At 37.3% G+C, this 23,600-nt stretch overlaps 1 protein-coding gene across 3 annotated transcripts in view; it reads right to left on the minus strand.

The window, feature by feature from the left end:
* Positions 1 to 23,600, minus strand: part of CDH13 (cadherin 13) — a 533,860-nt gene that overhangs the window by 276,100 nt on the left and 234,160 nt on the right. For all 3 annotated transcript variants that reach the window (XM_065662579.1, XM_065662578.1, XM_065662577.1), the window contains exon 5: positions 15,517 to 15,669. In XM_065662579.1, coding sequence (XP_065518651.1) covers positions 15,517 to 15,669 — 153 coding nt within the window. The remainder of the gene's footprint in view (positions 1 to 15,516; positions 15,670 to 23,600) is intronic.

The following is a 23,600-nucleotide window of genomic DNA, read 5'->3' on the forward strand; positions in this document are numbered from 1 at the left end:
GTTTGATTTACAAAAGGGAGAAAAAGTTATTGAAAACAGTTTTTATTTCAGCATAAACCTTAGTCAAAAGCCCGTAGTCTGAATGTTATACCTTGTGAAACTTGAAGCCTTTCTATGAGATACAACTTTGCTTTTAATTGCAATTTTAATTCAGAATTCAACTGATCAATTCACTAATCCCACTCACTACAATTTAGGAGACAACTTGCTTTACATATTTCAGCCTGGGTTGATCAGGAAGAATTGATATGGGAAATTATTTATACACTTTAACCTACAAGTTCAAAGCATGTGGTAAGGGTAGTAAGCCCAGCGTTGATCAAAGTTGCCAATAAAGAAATTGAGTGAAACTAAATGCATACCCTCGAATACCTCAATTCTTTTAATGTGCTTACTTTAGTAAATACATTGCAAATATCACTTGCAAACAGGTTTAACAGGAAGCGAATGTTGGCATCAGTAGATTACTTAGTACCTTAAAATTAATAGTAAATGTTAATTTTGCAACTTAAAATCTGACAAAATTCAGGGTGTTTTTCAAATTTGTTACTATATTAACGGTTATGAATGCAGTTCTAGTCACTTATTTCTCTAGTGCCACATATGTGTTCCGCAAAGCTGAATGACAAGCAAATTACGTATTTGGAGAATCAGTCTGCTATCTCTTAAAGCCCATAAACAGTGGATTTTGCTTTAATTTGCTGTTTTCATGTACAACAGATCCATGATTCAATAAGGTCAGTATCATTAGATACAACCTGCAGAACACAGGAAACAGCACAAATTCTCACACCCCAAGATTTCAACTTAGAAACACTTAGGCCTCACAAGTACCAAAATTGCTAGTTTTAAATCCAGTCTCTGTAGGAAGCTGTAGAGTTCTGAGTGAGACAGAGATCACAGCCCTCTCTGACAGAAAAACTCCAGTTACTGGGAATAAAGCCTTTAGACCTGTGAATCTCAAGACTGTTGAATGAAACTTGCTCTCTCTATACCGTGGGGGATAACTGTTGCATTGGTCATGGAGAAACCAGAAGCTCATAAAATGGCTAGCCAGGAGGGTATTCTTCCATAGAAAGTGTTCTTTTTCCTCTTTAGAGGAGAAAATGTGAAATATGACAGTGCTGCAAAACATTAAGGAACTCACAGAATCAGAGAATGGTTTGGGTTGGAAAGGACCTTAAAATCCTACAGTTCCACCCCCCCGCCATAGGTGGGAACGCCTAACACTAGGCCAAGGCTCTATCCAACCTGGCCTTGAACACTGCCAGGGATGGAGCATTCACCACTTCTTTCGGCAACCTGTTCCAGTGCCCCACCTCCCTCACAGCAGAGAACTTCTTCCTTGTACCTAACCTGAACTTCTCCTGTTTAAGTTTAACCCCATTACCCCTTGTCCTAACGCTACATATATATATAGTGATAAGAATATATATTTTATATATATATAAAATATACATGATAGGACTATATATTTTTTTATATATATATAATACATGTTACTTTTGGAATAATTTCTTTCCTCCTTTTTTGTCCTCTCCATTATGCTTCCCTAGCAACAAGGAAAAATATTGAACTTTTTACAAATTGTTTTCAATAACAAGAAAAACTGGTGTTTTAAAACTGTCGTGGTTTTCCTCCCTCTTAGTAATTCCTAAGTAGTAAAACATAATATAATTATTTAACTTTATTAAATCTTCCAAAACTAATGGAAATATAACAGCAGTACATTGCTTTATTTGTTCCCATCTACAAATAAAATCTGTAATTTGTATTCATATCACCTGTGTATTATGCATACACAGTACGTTTAGGAAATACATATAATAAGAGTGCCTTAAATAGATAATAGGTATTTTCAGTGCACTGCATTCAGATACCTGAATTACCATTCTGTAAAATAAATATTAAGAATGTCAAAGCAGAGGCTGGGAAGAATTCTGTGAAGACAAACTATTTCTGTTTTTGCAAATTTAACCTGACAACTACAACTACATCACAGGTACACAATAACACGTGTTAATGACAAAAACTAAAAAAAAAAAAAATAAAATAAAATACAAAACAAACAAAAAAATACCCCTAAAAATATAATTAATATTTCTCCAAGCCTCTCTTGTATAAAACTATTTCAGATAGAAGTTTTCTAGCTTCATACCATCTTCTCCAATATTTTAACCTTGTGCTTTTCCAGTCCCAACTGGACTGTTTCATGATCCTCCACATTGTAGTGCTGTACTTTAGAGCATTTACCAGCCTCTGCTCCTGCTGCCAGCAGCATGATAAATCAAATATGATAGAAATGTTCTCAGAGAAAAAATGTCATTTTGGGCTAACTTCACAAGGATCAGGATTACCGTTAATGTATCTGTCCTCAGAAACTTGTGGTCACACACCTGCACAATGAGTTTTGGTAGTAGCTACTGAGACCTGCTCTAGCAAACAAGAATACAAAAGAAGCCCTCAAAACACAAAGGTCCATCGTGTGAGTCTAAACATATGGTATTTCACATTAACTGACATGAGCAAACATTCTGTTGAAAAAACTGTTGAAAGTCACATCTCTTGTTGTGAGCTTCAAGAAAATAAATAAGTAAATCAAGACATTTACACAAATACAGCTTCAGGAATATATCTAACTAAGCAATATTTGCTAATGACCTGAGTAAATCAGTAGAAATGCAGCAAGACTTTTGCCATTTACATGTTAACAAAAAGATGCCAAGTAAAATTTCCATAATATCAGAAGTGTCTTCACACAATGCTCCCTACATATTTATAACTGTAGTCCCCCACACCTTACTCAGTTTCTACTATACACTGAAAAAGATCTAAAGGGGAAAATGTGAGTCACCTGTTTCCACAAATGCCTTCACCACAAAAACTATCAAAAGAGAAAACGGAGATTCTCACAGCTCTGCTTGCAATGTGTGATGTTGCCAAGTCTTACATTTTTGAGTTTCATTACAGTTCCTGGTTTTCTTGAAAATCACCTATTGAGTCCTGTCATATTTTCAATTTAAAGAGATAAATACATAATTGCCAAAAAGAACTTGAATGTTCAGATGATGTGGATGAAAATAAAATGCCAGAAGCCAAACTAAAAAAAGCTCAGTGCATCATTCCAACTCCATGCAAGTTTTGGGGCTCTGAACATATTTTAAATTCTTGGGAACAGTAATATTTCCGATGGTGAAAGTAGGATCCCTAAGGTTCAGTGTGGCTGAAGTTTCCACAAATAACTTAGAAATACTGTAATTAAGGAATAATGATAGTGCACTAACGATTTCATGTTGTCAAGCATAGAAACTAGATTTCCTTTTGACTGCAATAGAAGTGAAATTTGAGTGGAACAGACAGTAGCTGTATATAAAATTGTTAGGATACACTAAAGTTTATGATATCACACATTTGTGTTTATGCAGTGACGCATAATTCTGTATTATGTAGTTGTAGGTATTAAAGTAATAGCAGGTAATCAAAGTATAGCAGAAAGCAACCTTTATGCACACATATATGCAACAAACTGAAGTTACTGTTTGATTGGTAAATGTTATCAGAATTATATTTACAAAACATTCATTTTCTTAGTTTTATTTCTTGTGAACACTATGGAATTCAGATGTGATGAGAGGAAAATGGATTTTATATATATGCTTATGTAGCATCAGTCAATTTGTTTACTTATATCTAGCTGAAGGGACAACTATTGCTGGCTATTATACCCAAGAATACATGGCACATTACTCAAGAACAGTTAATTGCCATTAGTATATCTGTCTCAACAACAAGACAGTTGATACATTTTAGGGGGGAAGATGACACAAAACCAGGCCTAATCTCATTTCGACAGATCAAAATATAAAATTTTACTGTCCACCTGCAGTGGACAGTCAAAAAGCTTTGAAGACAAAATGGGCATGTGGATCCAGAACCCCCATCTATTTTGGGGTGTTTGCTTTTTTTTCTTTTTTTTTTTTTTTTTTTGGTTTGGTTTGTTTTTTTAAATCTTTTTACAGCAAACAGTAAAATTTTGTATTATTTCAGTAATGGAGACTTCATGGTCCATACTGCCACTTTTCCTCAAAGTCTCTTATGGATGTGGAAAAATGCATAAAAATGAACATGCCATAGCAGGGACCCTGTGAAACAATTACATCACATTATGGCTCCTAAACCTTGGTGCAAGAAAGAGCAGATGCAGAAAGATTGGGTTTTGAAGATAACTTAACTGCACATTCAACTGGAGCATGATGAGATTTGTTGTACTCTAATTTCCTCTAATGATGTTAGAGAAACATGCATAATGGAATACCAAATACACAAACTGAATCACTGAACCATGTTTATTTCTTAATTTCATACAATTTTTTTCACATACATTACAAAAATATCATGCCCCTCCACATTAATTAAAACTCACTTTTGCATAAAAATTACAAACCCATCTTTTGTTTTTGTCACACACAGAGGCATATACAGCTTTAAAACCATGGCCTACTATCCTGCAATTATTTTAAAGAGATCAAGTATTTAAACCACACTTCTGAAGTCACAGAACTAATTATAACAGGTGGTTTTATAATACAGCTTTTTGTTTGAGCCTGGCCCCTTTTAAGCAGACACAATCCCAGTGCTGACTTAAAAAAAAAAAAAATGCTAGCAATTTCCAGCCAACTGTATATTACTTAATATTCATAATTTGATGGAACTGACGTATAGTCTAAAAAGCATTAAAATGGAAACAAACTTGAACTTTCCACTGAAATTTCTTTGCATTGTATATTAACTACCTATGTTGTTTCACAGACGTTGAAGAAAAGTTAGGGTCATGTAATGAGCTAACCCGAAGCCAAGGGATTCCAGAACACAGGTTTCTAAAGGGATTTATTTATGAGCACAGCACATTAGAATTGATGAGGCAGTGCAGCTTTTGCAAAGATAGTAGAAAGGTTCTATACTAACAAAAGAAATTTACACTTAGGTGATGGTTATGCATACCCCTAGCAATGCCACCTATGAAAAGTATACAACAAGTCAATAAATATGAATACGGAAACGTAGAGAGTGTAGAAAAAGCGAAAGTGAACAGCATAAAACATCAAGACAGACAGGGGGAGTAAAAAGGTTATGGAATAAGTTAAAACTGCAAGTAAAAAAGATAAAAGGTGGAAAATGAAGAGAAGATTTCAGGAGAGGATAAGACAGGTAAGGCTTTTCTTCAAGTACATAAAGAACAAGCGCTCAGAAAGGAAAGTTCAGGTCCTCTAGCTTCAGACAGGAAATTATGGGAAAAAAAAATTAATTCATTGCCTTAGTTCTAAAAAGTATAATAATAATAAAAAAGTTATTACAAACCATACCTCAGTTTTCATTAAAAAAAAAAAAAACAAACTGTAGGTTGTTATGGATTTACATTTCTCTGAAGAAGTAGCCATAGAAATCAAGGTTTTTCCAGCAATTAGAAGATTAAGTTTCTAAATTTTTACCAAAGGTCTAAATAAGACAGACTTCTTTCTTTACTGGGAGGAATAAGAGATAGGGAGATTTGAGCAACCAGACTTCAAAAATTTCTATATTATATTCTAAATGTTACTAATGGACAAGGAAAATCTTAGTATTGCAAACTAACAAAGCCAGGCTTTCATGCCTTTGACTTGAGCCACAGGAAACGTACTCCATTTCAAAATAAACGCTACAAGATTTTTGTATGCTTAGCAAGGGATCAAGAACCTCAGACCTTGTGAACTTACTCCAGAAAAAAAAAAACAAACAAACAAAAAAAAAAAAAAAAACAAAACTAACCAAACAAAAAATCTATACCTAAGAACAGATTAAATAAGAACCTCCTCAACATCCATAAAAACAAGATTGTTTCTACTGCAAAAGTCCATGAGAACTGACAAAATCCATCCACGGGTCCTGAAGGAGCTGGCAAATGAAGTTGCTAAGCCACTGGCCATCATATTTGAAAAATCATGGCAGTCAGGTGAAGTTCCCAACGACTGGAAAAAGGGAAATATAACCCCCATTTTCAAGAGGGGGAAAATGGAAGACCCAGGGAATTACAGAGCAGTCAGTCTCACCTCTGTGCCTGGCAAAACCTTGGAGCACATTCTCCCGGAAGGCATGCTAAGGCACATGAAGAACAGCAAGGTGCTTGGTGACAGCCAGCACGGCTTCACTAAGGGGAAATCCTGCCTGACCAATTTGGTGGCCCTCAATGATGGGGCTACAGAGCTGATGGACAGGGGCAGAGCAGTCGATGTCATCTACCTGGACTTGTGCAAAGCGTTCGACACTGTCCCACACGACATCCTTGTCTCTAAATTGGAGAGACTTCAATTTGATGGATGGACCACTCAGTGGATAAAGAACTGGCTGGATGGCCACATGCAAAGTGTTGTGATCAAAGGCAAAGAGTTGTGATCAAAGGCTCAATGTCCAGCTGGAGACAGGCAACAAGTGGTGTCCCTCAGGGATTGGCACTGGGCCCAGTCTTGTTCAACATCCTTGTTGAAGACATGGACAGTGGGATTGAGTGAGCCCTCAGCAAGTTTGCCGATGACACCAAGCTGTGTGGTCCGGTTGATACGCTGGGGGGAAGGGATGCCATCCAGAGGGACCTTGACACGCTTGTGAGGTGGGCTGATGCCAACCTCATGAAGTTCAACCACGACAAGTGCAAGGTCCTACACCTGGGTGGGAGCAATCCCAGGCACAGCTACAGGTTGGGCAGAGAAGAGATTCAGAGCTGCCCTGAGGAGAAGGACTTGGGGGTGCCGGTCGATGAGAAAATGAACATGAGCCGGCTTCAGTGTGCGCTTGCAGCCCAGAAAGGCACTGTATCCTGGGCTGCATCCAAAGGAGCGTGACCAGCAGGTCAAAGGAGGTGATCCTGCCCCTCTGCTCTGCTCCTATGAGACCTCACTTGGAGCATTGTGTGCAGTTCTGGTGTCCTCAACATAAAAAGGACATGGAACTGTTGGAACAAGTCCAGAGGAGGCCATGAGGATGATCAGGGGACTGGAGCACCTCCCGTATGAAGACAGGCTGAGAAAGTTGGGGCTGTTCAGCCTGGAGAAGAGAAGGCTGCGTGGAGACCTCATAGCAGCCTTCCAGTGTCTGAAGGGGGTCTATAGGGATGCTGTGGAGGGGCTCTTCATTAGGGATTGTAGTGATAGGACAAGACATGATGGGTTCAAACTTAAACAGAGGCAGTTTAGTTTGGATATAAGGAAGAAGTTCTTTACTGCCAGGGTGGTGAGGGACTGGAATGGGTTGCCCAAGGAAGTTGTGAATGCTCCATGCAGTGTCCAAGGCCAGGTTAGACAGAGCCTTGTGTGACATGATTTAGTGTGAGTTGTCCCTGCCCATGGCAGGGGTGCTGGAACTGGATGATCTTAAGGTCCTTTCCAACCCTAACTGTTCTATGATTCCATGATTCTACTTAATCTATAATTAGTTGTGAGAATGCCAGTGTATTAAAATGGGTCCAGGAAAAGTTTTTGAGCAGAAGAAGATTTCCTACAAGTTCTTTGACTCACACCAACTAGCAAAGAAACATATGTTCTATCTCTCCCTTGGAGTCCTAAACTACACCTTTACATACTGAGAAAAAATCTGAATGCACCACTAACTAAAAACGTGACATTGTGCAGATCTGGGATACACAAAGCAATAGGCAGTACTTACCTAAGCTATAGGAACTCACCCAGCCTTGCCTTCTATTCCAAGAAGACCTGCCACTGTGAATCTGATGTCCTTTCCACCACTGTGTAAGGCTGGGAACAATTACGTTTGGAAAGCAAGACTGCTTCCTTTCACTGAGGGAAAACATGAGGTCTGAGGAAAGGAGAAAGTGTCCTAGGTATTTATGCTGCACCTAAAACAGTGAGCTATCACAGCGAGATATTTTGAGAGTTGCTATATTGAAATAGACAAGGAAAAGAAACAAACTGATAATGCTAAAGAGTGAGATATCATAATAACATTTAAATGGCTTAAAATGCAATTAATATGTAATAATAAAAGTAGTTTCAGAGACTCAACATAAAAATGTTATCAGTCTCCTTTTGTTTTACTGAACACATCATTATTCTTTTGAAGAGTGGGGTTCTATTAGTAAATAATAACAATAAAAAACAAACAAAACTACAATGAAAACAAATTTTGTATCATTTGTTACTGTCTCAATAAACTCCAGTTTCTCTGTTTCTTACTGCTGCGCATTTTCACCTCCCACTCTTGAATGAGAAAACGTTACTTTTGCCTGGTGTTTGGAACTAGAATATTTTTAGCATGGAAATCCAAGCCCACTAACTTGTCTTGACAGTTATAGGTTATAAACAAACCTTTGCTGATTTTTCCCTTTAATGAAACTTCAGTCTATTCCTCCTACAAATGACATGATAGTGCTGTTGAACAGCAGGAATGTCAAAGCCATGCAAGCAGTTAGATCTAAGAATAAATATATCCCTCCAACAAAACTAACTGTTGACTTTTGTATGCTTTCCACATAAATGAAGTGAGCATGCTAGTGGCTTCTGAAATGAATCACAGTATCCTACTGATATCTCATAACATTAGATCTACAGTATATATTGAATAGACTATTTACAGCAAAAAAGAACAAGATACAATGAATTAGAGAGTTTATATAAAGTAGATATCTTGTTCCCCCAAGACAAAATGAGAGAATATACATAAAAATAACATGATTTTTAACTTAATTTCCTGTCAGGTTTTCTTTCTATCCTATAAGACAACCTTGGGAAAAAGAGGGATATTTTCAGTAGCTGGAAATCTCATTTATATCCCAGCTGTGCAAGCAATTATTTTAATTGTACTTTTTAGAAATGTGACCCTACATAAAATGTGTTTGCTTAAATATTTGATTTATGCACACTGTTATGGTAACCATCCTATGACCCTAGGAAATAATGTCAAAAAGTTCCCCGTGAATTCTGGAGTCTGCCCATCCAGATCTCACTGAAGGATCCAGACTTCTGCTTCTGCTGGGTTTGTCTCTGTTGTTGCATTTCTGCTTTCAAGTTTGATGAAATACCTGTTAATATTTAATCTTGCTATTTTGCAATCTCAATGGGAGAAAAAAAGATTAATGAAATAGGAATTATCTTTTAACAAACAATACCGGTTTTTCTACATGGCATCCTAAAAAAGGCCTTCTATTTATTACAACAAAAAACATGAAGCAACAATTGTTTTTACTAATCCATCATTCTCAGTTTCTAGATGAAAAATGGAGGGTTTAGGTTGAAAGATTCATTTACTTCCACCCTTTCCCTATACAACTTAAAGCAGCACTAAGTCATGAAAAATCACGTCAGAAACAAAGTTCAGTGCCAAGCCAGCATTGTCAGAACAAAGTTTCCATAAGATCCATAGATTCCTCTGTAGCAGAACACTATTTTATGGACAGAATTTTTTTTATGGGATTACATACACCTACAGTCGCTTGCTAATGAGAGACAGACAGACAGAGCCTCATACTGAGCACCGTCAATTCGTTCAAGGCATCTCAACCCAGATAGGGTGAAAAGCTGCACAGGAATAAAACCGTTGCTGAGGGATGAGATTTGATGGAGCTTTCTATCAGTAACAGAATCTGTGTGAACATCAACCTAATACACCATCAACAGTGAAGCTGTACTGCTCCAAAACTTTGGACACAGTGAATGTTTCAGAAAGGAGTGTAATGAGAGAGTGATGTTACCCCCAGAGTAACATTATTCCCAGTGGAGACTGTATGAATTTCCCCCATTTTGCATCATCAAGACCTATCTTTGTACGAAAAGGCTTAAAATGGAACAATACCAGTATAACCTAGTCTCAACTATATATAGTTCAATTTCTGATGCAAACCCTCATGCTGTGCTAAGATAGATTTATAGAAATTATAGTTTATGACTATTCTACAGACAGGACTGCAACTGCTGAGAAATAAGTCTCTGCACTAGGTTAAGATTACTGTGCCTACCTCAAGGAGAAACCTTCAAGTGCAGCCATAGCAGAGGGAATTCAGTGTTTTTTCAAGAAACTGCCCATAGTTATTTGAGATCCTACCTTTAGTAATTAATTATTTTTAGCATTCACAGTGATGAATTTTTCTCTTTTGCATAGGCATTATCATCAGCTTGCTTACTGAGAAGTCCATGCAGATACAGCTAAATTTGAAGTAATGCTGCCAGGCAACAACCTAATGGCACTTCCTCAGTCAGTGTTCATTTCTCCCTGTGCAGTCAAAATATGAAATCAATGTAAAACTCTCTGAATGCACCCAATGCCCCAACAGGTGAACACCTTGATGAATGTATATGTAAACATATCAATATAAAGAAAAAATATATAAAATCTCATGCACTGTCTGCATGCACATATATAACAAGTAAGAAATCTCTTCCAGAGAAAATTCTGGCAGAATTTTCAGCTGTGTGTGAGTTGATCTAACTGCAGGTCGTTCATATAGATAAGTTTCATATCCAATAGCTGCACAAGAGCTGCCTCTTTGCCCTCTCTCCCCCCCCCCCCCCCCCCCCCCCCAGGGAAATTTCCTTTCTATTTCTCCTTCCTAATGAGGATTCCTCCCTGAAAGTTTTTTCCATTATTCTAAGGTTTTTTGATGTAACAGATACAGTTTGAAAGCACCAGTATTTTAGCAGTTTTCTCTGTGTTACTGATGCTTTAATTACATCAAGCACATTTTACTGAAACTTACGTCTCTATAAGACCAAACCCTTTTCCCATGGAAGGCTGAGCGTTGCCATTTTTTTCAAGGTATGAGTTGGAGATGACTGGGGTCTTACGTGCCCCATTCCTGCTTTGAGCTCAAGACACAGCAGATCACTTACACTTCAGACAATTACTCCAGTGCAGATAATCAAGATTAAGACCAGTCTTGAAGTTAGAAGCAAGTTCATGGTTTTCCTTCTCAAAGAGAATCATGCTTTCTGTGTGTTGTTTATATATCTCCATAGTGCATATAGCAGAGATTCAGCATAATAAATCATTCTGAAAAGGATGTGGCTGCACTAAAATGGACTTACACAGAAGACAAATTCATTTACTTACTTTCAATATCTGCAAAAATGAATTCAGGTACTTAAAAATCTTTCTCGCAAAATAATCTTTGGCACCTGACCAAACTAGTTTTCCTCATGATTGTGAAGCATTTCCATTATTTATTCCATATTAGACACAGAAATAGAGTCCATTAGGACTGCAGCATCATATTAAACGTTTGGCTAGGTCACAGAAACAAGTCTCATGTAACCTTAGCTGAAGCAGTTCACACTAGAGATTAGGTTGCCGTCGATCAGTCTGAATTCTTTAGCCTGTTCTCAGTCTACTTGTTATTCAACACATTGAAACAATACTACATAAAGCGAATACTCTTAATCTGCTTTTCAGTTCTGGTAACACAAGTTTTCTAAGTATCCCAGTCTGTCACTAACAGTTGCAAAACATCCCTTCACAGAAGTGCGATCTGTCATGATAAAAAAAGCTGAAAGCTGATTTCACACCTCTGCTTGTTAAGTACTTTCTAAAACAAATAAAGCTCTTTACTTTAAAAATAATTAAAACTAACTCTTCATTAACAGTTAAAACTGCCTAGGTAAATTTGGCCACAGCTGTAATTTGCACACTGGCGCTGAATAGTTTCATCAAGCTTCTTCATTTCATGCTTGCAATGGATCACTTTCTGATTATTTCTCTTCTACACATATTTTCACTTGGTAAGCAGTCATGAAAAGACAATGGCAATACCCTTTAAAATCTTGATAACCAATTGAAACTCCCCCCATTGACTGACTGGCACTTTGCCACTGCTGCGTAAGAGGTTGCAGACCTGGACTTTGGACTTCTATTTCATAATTCATTCATCTTTTACTCTTTTACCAACACTTACTACAATGAGACTTCACTGACACTAGAATCCTTTAGTTCTGTGATTGCAAGCTCTTTTCAGAAGCACTTGATTATTTTGTTTGTTTGTTTGTTTTTTCTAAATGATACAACTGAAAATCACGGATATTTCTGCTCTGATGGAGTCAGAAAAAATGGATCTGAAGCAAACTCAGAATTGGCAAATTTTGGATGATGTGTACTTCAATGATTTGAACAAGAAAAGCCATCTTAAGTCTCCCTACCAATTTCCTTCATCAGTTTTTCAACAACTGCACTTTTAAATACTAAATGATTTGCTATTTTCTGAAATTTCCAACTAGTCTTATTTATTCAAATTTTGAGAGAAAACCAAGGACATGATTTTGGGGCATATTTGTACAACTGAACACCTTTTGTTCCAACTAATTAGGGGCTCTAGGCTACCTGCTTATCTCAGCAACCCAGAAGCAACTCAATAAGATGCCCATATTCTGCTTAAGCCCCTTCTCCAGAGCATCATTTCGTAGTTTCATTGACAGGCTAAAACAAGTTCCCTAAAAAACCCATTCAGGGTAAATCCAGTTTACTCTGACCCAGAGGATTCCTACCAGGATGCTCTTTATCAAAACTCTTTAGAAGAAAAAAGGAATTACTACACACTTTTCTAAAGCAGTCTGTCTTTGCTGGGCTTAATAACATCCCTACATCCTCTTGCTCTTCTCCATGAGGAGCTTCCACTTGGAAGTGAAGATGACTGACATTCTCTGACGTTTAAGGAGGCACCCCAGAAAGATAACAAGAAGAAACACACCGGAAACATTTGGCGTGTTTCCATTGGCAAACACAATTCATTAGCATTGTTCTATACACATAAGGAAAAAAAGATTTTAATGGGTAATTTCAACATAGTGGCTTTTGGGCTTCTGCTGTCTCACCCAGCCCCCTCTGGCATAGTTTCATTTCCTCAATAGGAACCATCACATTTTCAAATACAGAGATGATTAAGTTAGAATTACTATGGTAACAAATCAGCCCAACATTAATATTTTATTGGAATTTCACGTATTTGTCCATTTTTGAACAATTTAACTGATTTAATGAAAAATAAACTCATAAATCAGTTGGATAAGTAAGTGTGGGGTTTGGTGGGTAGTGGGTGTCATTAATGTAATCTGCTTTACATTTCTCTTGCAGCTGAGTTTCTTTTGTTAACAAGCAAAATCTAAACTTATCTGAAAGCACGACTGCCACAAAAATGGTCTGCACCAAAGTGACAGGCAGGCTCCGAACTTCAGACAGTTTTTTTTTCACTCTATTTTAAAGTATCTTCTGTCTTTTATTAAAAGTAAAATATTTAAACAGTAGAAAGTGAGAGTTAATTCAGACAATCAACAGTTGTCTGAGTAGAATTCAGTACTAATTTAATCATGTTTCTCTTGCAATGAATACACAGAAAAACTCTGACAGTTTTTTCAATATTCCTCCAGGAGAAAAAGAGCAGCAAAAAGCAAAATTGCAAACATTCAATGAAAGAAAACATTTTTTTAAAAATATATTAAATATTCTTAGCTAATTCAAAACATTTTAAGGTACACAGATGGCAAAATCTGTAAAGTTCTATGGAATACTATGATCACCAAAGCTCTCTTTTGTGCTTTATTACCACTTTCTTTATTCTCATTCCTTGAGTATATATGCATTAAGCATAGGAAACAAATCAGTGCTTGGTGTTCGTGCGCAGCAGCCCCCTGTGTAGCTAGAAGGTTTGATACAGGTTTCATATTTCTATCTTTGCCCCACTGCTGATTCTGTACTTAGTAATATGGTGGCTTGCAAAGAACTTGTATTTTTTCATGGAACTCTATTCTTTCCTTGTTTGCGCTATGCTTTCATTTTTTTCTTTTAAGACATCAACAACACCGGGCAAGAGGGAAGCTCAAACAAAAACAGGAAAGAAAAACACTTTTGACAAAAAAAAATAAGTGTCTTTCAGGTATTTCCATCTTTTGGCATACCAAGGAAATCAGGGACAAAATCCTGCTGCTTTCCTGACATGGTGATACATTTTTATTGGAAAACAAAAGGCTGGATTCACAGACACACTAATCAAGTTGAGGCCTCTCCTTCAGAACTTTCCAACTACATTTTGCACAGCAGGATGCCAGCAAGCATGCTGAGCAGAGTGCTCTTTAACAGGTTAGAAAGCACTATAGCCTATTAGGCTATACATTCACACTGCTCTGGATAATCTACTACATTGCTTGCATATAACTTGCACTGCTTCAAAAAAAGGCTCCTCTTTTTTTTGCCTTAATTTAAGTGTATACTTTGCCAGATCAGCTAGGAGGGCCATTTGCAGTTTGAAGCATTAGGTTGAAAAAAACTATTATGATTTTCCAGTAAAAAAAAATATTAAAGGATTATACTGAACATATTAAGATGGAAAGCCACCGGTAAAGTAAGAAGCAGCTGGTAAATGAGGACAAGTAGCAGTGTTAAAAAGAGAAACGGCAATGTTTTTCTTTTAAGAAGGACATCAGTATCTACCGTAAATCCTGTTTGAGTGGTAAACATGCATTTCACTGTTGACCCAGATGAGAAATAGATGTTTAAGTGTTGAAAACCAACATATGGTAAATTTTTGCAGTACTGTTTGAGCAAGTATGACTAGTCATCTAACTGGCAAACTCTTCCAGAGGAGGAAACAAACAGCATTGAAAGTACAACTATTGATTACTGCACGGCAAAAGACAATACAGAGAGGTCAGAGATGGCACTCAGAACTGTCAGCAGAGCCTGTGTCCTACATAGCTGGAGTACCACGCACTCCTTGCTGCATGAGGACACAAGAGGTCAGTCCCCCATACTGTGGCAGAAATGTCAACATGTAAATGTACTAACCATTTCATATTTCACATTCTGCTGTTCATCTGTATCAGAGCGGCCAGACACAATTTATCTGACTCCACATTTCAACAGATAGATAGAAAACATGACTTGACATGATATTTAGACCATGCATTTCAGGACGTTGTGGTGCAGTTACTTTACAGATTTTGGAGATTGTTAGAATTTCAATGGGGAAAACCAGCATTTATTGAAAAAGAAAGGAAGCTTTAGTATGAGACACACATCTGACAGAGATATATCTGCTAACATTTTCCCATTAACAGAGTCTCCTTTATCTCTGTTAAAAGATATCCATTACTAAAAATGGAGTTAAATTATAAATTCCTTTGACAGCTTGACAATAAAAAAAGAAAAAAATATAACCACGTAATACTTTAATGGCAACTTCACTAAAAAATCTGCTTTTGTCCAAGCGGAATTTTGTATTCACAAATCAAATGCGTACATGATGTTCAGTCAGGATTTCTACTAAAGATAAATGACAGGAATTACACTCAGAAAGCAGGCTGGAGTTTCAATTGCACATAAGAATGAACAAATTTACCATTTTCAAAGGACAAATACTTTTCCTGGAAATTTTGTAAGACAGTATCCGCAATTTAGTCTTCAATAACTGCAGACCCTTGAAAAGCAAATACACATTCCAAAAATATGTGCTCTCAACACAAAGGCAGATATACTACTGCTGTGAGTACTCACCTCATAACTGGCAGATGCTTCTCTATCAAGGACTTGGGTCACGGAGATATCCCCAGTGATCTCATTGATTTTAAAAATTCCTTTTGGGTCTTCATCTGCTCCCTTACCAGAGAGCCGAAATCTTACTCCCTCTCCCACTGATCTACTGACGACCTGCATGGCAGAAAACAAGATACATGTCCTATTATAAAAACTTCTATAATCATTCTAAAACCATATAAGCCATTCTGATCCTTTACCTAAAATGAAGGTATATTCCCTGCCAATAGTATATTAGTATAAAATATGGTTCATGGCAATATATAACTGTAAAATATGGCTCATAGTAATACAAACACATAACTATAAAATATGGCTTCAGTCATTCAGAAAACACTGTGCAATTCTTGTGCTAAACCCTGGAAAAGCTCCTCATGTCCTTAGCCAGTTCCTATCTTATATCTGCTGTCTTCTATTCCACTGTTTAAAGGTTCTGTTATTCCACTGCTACTGCATTCACTGTGTCTAGAATTTGGCATTTTATTCAATTCTATTTCTTTTTTAAATATTAAATTAATAAAATAGCTACAAATTGACCAAAAAAAAAAAAAAAAAAAAAAGAAAAAAAGAAAAAAAGTGGCATATTCCAAGGGCATAAAGCATACTTATTTCACAACTCTTGCAATACCAGAGAGCCATCACACATTATTTTCCAATTAGTCAGTCCTTTTTATTAGCCATTGTACAGTCATTACAAAATAGACTATTTTTATGTTGGGTTTTCCCCGTCCTGTACCCTTCCACTCTCTTCCTTTCCCAGGATTTTAAACCAAGAAAAAAAACCTCCTCATGAAAATATCTGGGTATCCTTCCCAGAACTCTGCTTAGTAATGCAGTTGGAATTCCTCCACTTTCCAAATTTATACGTATGTTTATGTATACACACACGTGTATGGAAACTCCTTGTTGCTATCACCTTATTTCCCCATAAGAAAAAAATCCCTAAAAATCCAATTTCAAGGCTGTCTCACATTAGAGACAGTACATATGTAAACTTGCAGAGCCACACAATGTTTGTTATAAGCTACATGCTTTGTAGATTTCTATTTGTACACCAGAATCTAGAAGGATTATAAATTAATCTTGCCTTTTAAGGCTAACCATCTTGCCAAGCCATTCCTTCCCTGTGCTGTTTCATGTTCTTTTGTTTCTCGCAATTTTATATCGTTACAATTTCCACAGAAACATTAAGTCAAATATTTATATGCTGGTCTGAATTACAGCTCAGGAAGAGGAACAGAAAAACTGGCCTTAGAAACTTGGACCTGCTCCTATTTTGAGATAATAAATGTTCAGGGTGTTTAATAATGTCCCTAAGGAAATACATGTTTGTTGCCCTATTGCACTGGGTTCAGCAAGGCTGGTTTGCAGATTACTGGGCAGTGAGGTTTAGACTAAACTCCCTAATCATTATTCCTTTATTTTAATTGAGAAAAAAATGCCACAAGTTATGAAATAGGAAACCAGCATTTTCAGAGATAATGTTTAAATTCTCAGACCCTTTAGGGAAGGGAGAAATTTTAAAGTAAAAACCTCTTTCACTTTTTTTTTATTCCTCCTTCCAAGTCAGAAACACTAATGGATGAAGTTTTCTCCTCATGTATTTCTGAATATATCATGCCAAAACACCAAGGCAGACAACACTTCAGGTGATGAAAGGGCAAAATAACTCTGTAACTTCAATTTTGCAATGAAATTGAAACTTAATAATTCCTAATGGAAAGTTACCTTCTGCTTAGTTCTTTTTTTTTTTTTTTTTTTTTTTTTTTTGACCATTCTCTGGTATTTTTTGCACCAAACCTAGAAATACATGTTTTTTCTTAACATAAGGATAGGCTTACTGGTTTGTAATGTCATGACCATTGCCCATTTTTTAAGCAAGAAGATGAATTGGTCATCTTCTGCCCTGATTTCTGAGACTTTTGACAAGTGTACTTAATCCAATGTAAGAATACTGGTTTGAAAGGCCTGAAGTCACCCACAAAAATCTGATTCAGAGATGTCTATGTGTCCTGGGTTTACGTATGGGTTTACACTATGCAACAGTCATTTCCACCAGAGCCGTCAAACATTACCTGTTTGTGGCAAATGTAGGATGCTGTCTAGGTGCAATGGCACAGTTGTAACAAGCCACAGAAAGAAAGCAAAACAAATAACGGGCTTTGCAAGGGCATTTTTCAGAAAAATTCCAGATAATCACATACAGATCTTTCTCTACACTAGAGAGAAAGACAGGAGTGCAATAAAAACAACAGTAATAAGGGTACCTGCAAAACTGACTGGAGGGGATATTTCCTGTCAACTACAAATCTGACAAAGATCTTAACCCTGAGTCTGATGGCAAGCCATCTCGAGAGATTTGTACTCCATGGAACTACAACACATCCCATGTCTCATATGTCACCCACACTTTAGTTGTAAACCATTGTTCAGCATATACTGTATAGGACCAACAGATACCAGACAGCAGAGCCTTTTTCTTATTGACTGCTGTGCCATTACAGCTTGTTTAAAACTGCAGGAAACTGTCACATTCATGGTGCAAGCATTTGCAGATCCTGCTTTCCAAAGTATTTACCCCTCTTTGCATGTAGTTATCACACAGTGAGTTATCCTTGATATAATAATCAGAAGCTCAAGTTAGAGATGCTCCAAGTACCACTGCATTGCCTGTTCAAGAACAGTAGTGACTGCACGGAAAGTAATTTTCGGAAAAGATTCTTTAAAGTGATTAATTAGCCACAAGAGGGAGCTACAAACTCCCAGGAATATGAGGAAGAAAATTAACATCTCCCAATTAGGATGCTTATATAGTGGCTGCATAGTTCAAAGAAAGTGCGTTTCCCAGTTCACACTAAGATCAGTACAATGAAAAGTTTAATAAAAATCAGGCTTAATTTGCCATATGGTTTGGTGCTTTAACAAGAGCAAGCAAGAAAGGAGGATTGTCTGATACCTCCTCTGGCAAGACTGCTATTCTGAACACTGCCATAAACACAGCACTGTTCATATGAAAATTTCCTAGCTTGCAATGTATTTACACAATGATAGTTTCCCAATTTACTAGCTGAGAAAAAACAAGGCCAGATTATTTCTGCTAGAATGTTTGCTTTCGTATGTCATTCTTTCACATTTCTAAAATATGCCAAGGACTTTCTCACAGTTATTGCTACCTGAAGCCTAGACAGAAACACTTATTTCCAGAAATTATGCTCAGCTTTAGGAATTTCAGTGCAGGTTCTAACATTGAAAATATCTGCACTGTATGACAGTGGTTAGGTGTTGCATATAAAGGCTCTTCATTCTTAGAACATGGTCTAGTAGCACAGACCCAAGCAGCCACCTACTGAGAATATGTATAATTCAGGCATACTTGATCTGGCCTCCTACTTCATACTTATTTATTTTTCCCTTGTTATGATCTCACAATTCAGAAGGGCTCTTGGCTTTGCATAGACAGATGGCACAGGCAGGATAGAAGCTAGCTGAGCAACCCACAGTAATGTAGACTCTTGAAGGCTGTTTCCTCATCCAGGATCCAAAGGACAGTATAAGATGAAGACATAGACATTACTCACTTTCCCATACCTCATAACACTTTCCATGTCAGGGGCACATTGGTGAATTAATGTATTGAAAACTGAAGTGATCAATGCTAGCTTTGTCAGAGCCACATGTGTAGAACCCAAGACAAACCAGGGTTTTTTTTTGTTGTTTCTTGGGGGTTGTTTTTCCTCAAAAAAGGCAGAAACTCTATGATTCTGTTGAACTAAAAGACACTTTCAAGAAAACAGTGGTACTTAGCTGACAGAATCTGCTTTTTTGCTGAACCATGGCTAAAACATATTTACCTAGCGCTGTTTTTCAGCTGACATTATGTATCCCTTCCAGCTAAACTCATTTCAGCAATGTGATCCCATTGCAGGTTTATCGCAAAAGTAAATCAGTGTTCTCAAGAGAAGAAGAGAAATACAAGAAGCCACAATGTCCCCAGAGACTTCACATTTCTGCATCCCCAGCAAAACCATCCTTAAACACACCATCCCAGCTTACCAGTTCCATTCTTTAAGAAGTGTTTGCTTCAATGATTTTCATAACTTCTTAGTCCTTGACACCATTTGAATTAGAGATACATCATAATAATTTCACTTTTCAATTAGAAAACAAATCCGATTCTCAGGCAGGAATATTTGGTTCATACCCCACTACTCTTCATTCCAGAGCATTACACTATCTCTCTTGTGTTTTTTCTGGGAGGTGGTTTTAGTAATTACCCCTCTCCATGCCTCCTAAGAAGCACGCTTATCCATCGAATAGCAAGAGGTGAACTATTTTTCTCCTTTAATCACTCTACTACACAGGAGCAAAGCAATGGTTTAGGCCCATAAGCTCTCATATAAGCATTTAAACAGACGCTTCCTGTCCTGCCATACTGAAAATCAGTCTTTGCAGTCAGAGGCTCCTTCTGCTCTGTACTGACCGAAATTATCTGTCGTGGTTTAAACCCAACCACAAACCTCGTCCACTCACTCCCCCCCTTCTTGCCCTCCCCCTGCTTCTGGAGGGACGGAAAGGAGAATCAAAAAGAATGCAACTCCCACGGGTTGAGATAAGAACAGTTTAGTAACTAAGGTATAACACAAATCACTACTGCTACCACCAATAATAATAGTGCTAAAGGAAATAACAAGAGGAAAGAATACAACACCTCAACACCAGCCGACCAATAACTCACCCCACTCCCCCCAGCCAAGCACCGACCGATCCCTTCTCCCAACCCTGCAGTCCCAACCCTTCCGGGTCACTCCAAGTTACATCCTGGGCATGACGTGCTGTGGTACGGAATACCTCTTTGGTCAGTTTGGGTCAGGTGTCCTGTCTCTGCTTCCTCCCGGCCTCCCCTCCTCCCTGGCAGAGCATGAGGCTCAGAAAGTCCTAGGCCAGACCAAACATTCGAGCAGCAACTGAAAACATCGGCGTTATCACCACTGCTCCAAGGCCAAAAGATCAAAACACAGCACTGTACTAGCTCCTAAGAAGGAGAAAAAATGACTGCTGCTGCTCAAAACCAGGACATTATCTTTCAACCAAAACAGATGCAAAATATTCCCATCATTATTCAGAAACGCTAACCGACAGAAACTGTTCCAGTGCTATAAGCCAAACATACAAAAACTGGGATTAGAAGAGAACATATATAATTTGCTGAGTTTAACAATTAATTAGATCTATTGGTTCTCAATACCTTTATCTGCACTTTTCACAAGTGCACCTTTCTATCCAATATAAGAACAGTGGTTTGAAAGGCCTGAAGTCAGCCTCAGGCCAGCACAAATATTGCATTAGAGAAAAATCTGACTCTGACAGACAATGTTAAATGAAAAACAACTCAAAAGATGCCATTAAAAAATACTGGATAAAAAGTTAAGTATGGGAACCAAATTCTGCTCTTTATCAGAGGGAGACACGTTGGCCAAATTTGACTTTTGCTTTCTCTCTGACTAGGACTTTCTTCAGAAATCATTCAGTATATGGGTGACAGCCAAGAGCATCCAGGTGATTTTTTCACATAGTTAACAGTAACAGAAATTATAAAGCTCCTCTAAGTGACTATGTCTTTTGGTCATCATAATTAGGGATAAAACCAGACACATTATATATAACAATGTATATTTTAGGTGAACTGTACCTCTGCCCATGGCAGAGGGTTGGAACTAGATGATCTCTAATGTTCCTTCTAACCCAGATCATTCCGCAATTCCATGGCTGTTCACAAACATAATAAGACTTGCTGTTAGCTTCATTTTATTATCAATCAACACACATGTGGACAAATGCCCATTCAGTATGTTTTCCAAAACACAAGCTGAGTTAATGGGGACAAGTATGAATAATATTTGCAAAACAACAGAACTTCAGCAGTTAAAGATGTTTATGCAATACAATCATGTAGGCAATATCACAGTCCTAAATTTAAAAACATTTTCAGCTCAGGTTTGAATCTTCAGTGTATGTGAGAGGCAAGGTTTTCAAAGTTGCCTAAACCTCCCAGACCATGTGCTGTCAGTGCAAAGCTTAAACCAGGCAGTCAATCAATCACTCAGATTCTAATATTTTCACTTGCACTGGAACAGAAAGCACAAACCCAGAGTGAAAAGGAACATGTGACCAGCAACAGGAATATACAACCCTGATCCAACCTCCTGTGAGAGAAAGCAACACAAAGTCAAGGTGAAGAGTTTGGTTTCTGAGGAAACCAAAGATGGGGAAAACAATGTTTAGTACAGTAGACATTGCTTCTGTGTCACTAACTACAAACATGTGGCTTGATTCTGTTAATATACAGCATCACATATGCTTGTGTGTTATATACATGTATATCTATTTCCCAGACAAAGAAAAATGTGTATAAACAAAAGACTTGATTTAACTCTACGGAGAAAGACATAATTCAGTTATTTTAAATCTATCGCTTTCTATGTTAGATCCCCAAGACACACTTTTAATTGGGCAAAACACATGATTAGAAAGTATCTGAAATTTGCACTTTTGCATAGAATCCTAGAATAGTTAGGGCTGGAAAGGACCTTAAGATCATCCAGTTCCAACCCCCTTGCCATGGGCAGGGACACCTCACACTAAACCATCCCACACAAGGCTTCATCCAACCTGGCCTTGAACGCTGCCAGGGATAGGGCATTCACAACCTTCCTGGGCAACCCATTCCAGTGCTTCACCACCCTCACAGTGAAGAACTTCTTCCTTATATCCAATCTAAACTTCCACTGTGTAAGTTTTAACCTGTTACCCCTTGTCTTATCACTACAATCCCTGACAAAGAGTCCCTCTCCAGCATACACATTAAAAGATCAGTGGCCAATGGGCAAAATTAAGATTACAAGATTAGCCATTATTTTTTATTTCAGAATTCTTAATGCAGAAAAAAAGTTTCTCAAACTGAAACACATTCATTATTACCACAGTGCATCTGTAAACTGAAGTCTTCTTAATAGCTGTAGAAAATCTTTCAAGTCTTGAGCACTGGGTGTATTAATACCTTGAAAGTGGAACTGTTTATACCAATTCTTAGTGATGTAACATGGACATAAATAACCAACTAACCATCCAAACAAACAGAAACGAAACCAAAACCAAAACCAAAACCAACAAAAAAAAAAGCCACCAAAGACCATAGGAGCTGAAATTAAAAAAAAAAAAAAAAAGAAAAATTGCACACCAATATACTCCACAGGTATTTTTTTACCATCTTAATTATGAACTTTTTCACAGAAAACACTTTAGGAAGTGTCAAATTTAGGAACAACATCGTGAAAATTAAAAACACGTATTTTTAACTACTTTTCGATGCATATTTGCAAGACTGATTGGGCGCTGCAAATAGTACAAATATTCTTTGCCTGAAGCAATCCAGACAAAACTACATAAATACACTTATCAGGTCTTATATTCAGAACTTGCATGCACATGAAGGAAATAAAACTCATATTGCTTGAGATGCAGTTGGTATATTTGGGGGTTTTGTTGGATGGGGCTCTACTTCCTATAGAAATTACTATACCAACTAACACATTGTTGTAGTAACTATAATAAAAACAACACTAAATCTGAAATCTGACAAGACTAATAAATTCTGTAGACGTATCTTAAATATCTTAATGTATGAAAATAACACATTTAAAAAACTGATCAAGCTGTTTGTTTCTCCACCAGTGCTCATTTTTTGAGGTATTTTTTGAATAATCTACACAGATATTTGATATGCAACCAAAAAATATGATCTCAGCATAAAGGCTTCTTATCATAATTGTCCATAAATGTTTAAAAAATTCAGATCAATTTTGTAGTAGGATGTACAGGTGTCCAACTGCAACAAAATGAATTTATGAATGTGAAAGACCTGTGCACAGGCAGATCTCTTCAGTCTGAGGTTCATTATTGTAGCTGGACATAGTTGCAACAATCCCCCTTCAAAAATCAGTTGCAGCTCTAGGCCCTGCAAGCTTCATCTACAATTGCACCAGATC

The sequence above is a fragment of the Lathamus discolor genome, chromosome Z, assembly GCF_037157495.1.
Source record: "Lathamus discolor isolate bLatDis1 chromosome Z, bLatDis1.hap1, whole genome shotgun sequence".
NCBI lineage: Eukaryota > Metazoa > Chordata > Aves > Psittaciformes > Psittacidae > Lathamus > Lathamus discolor.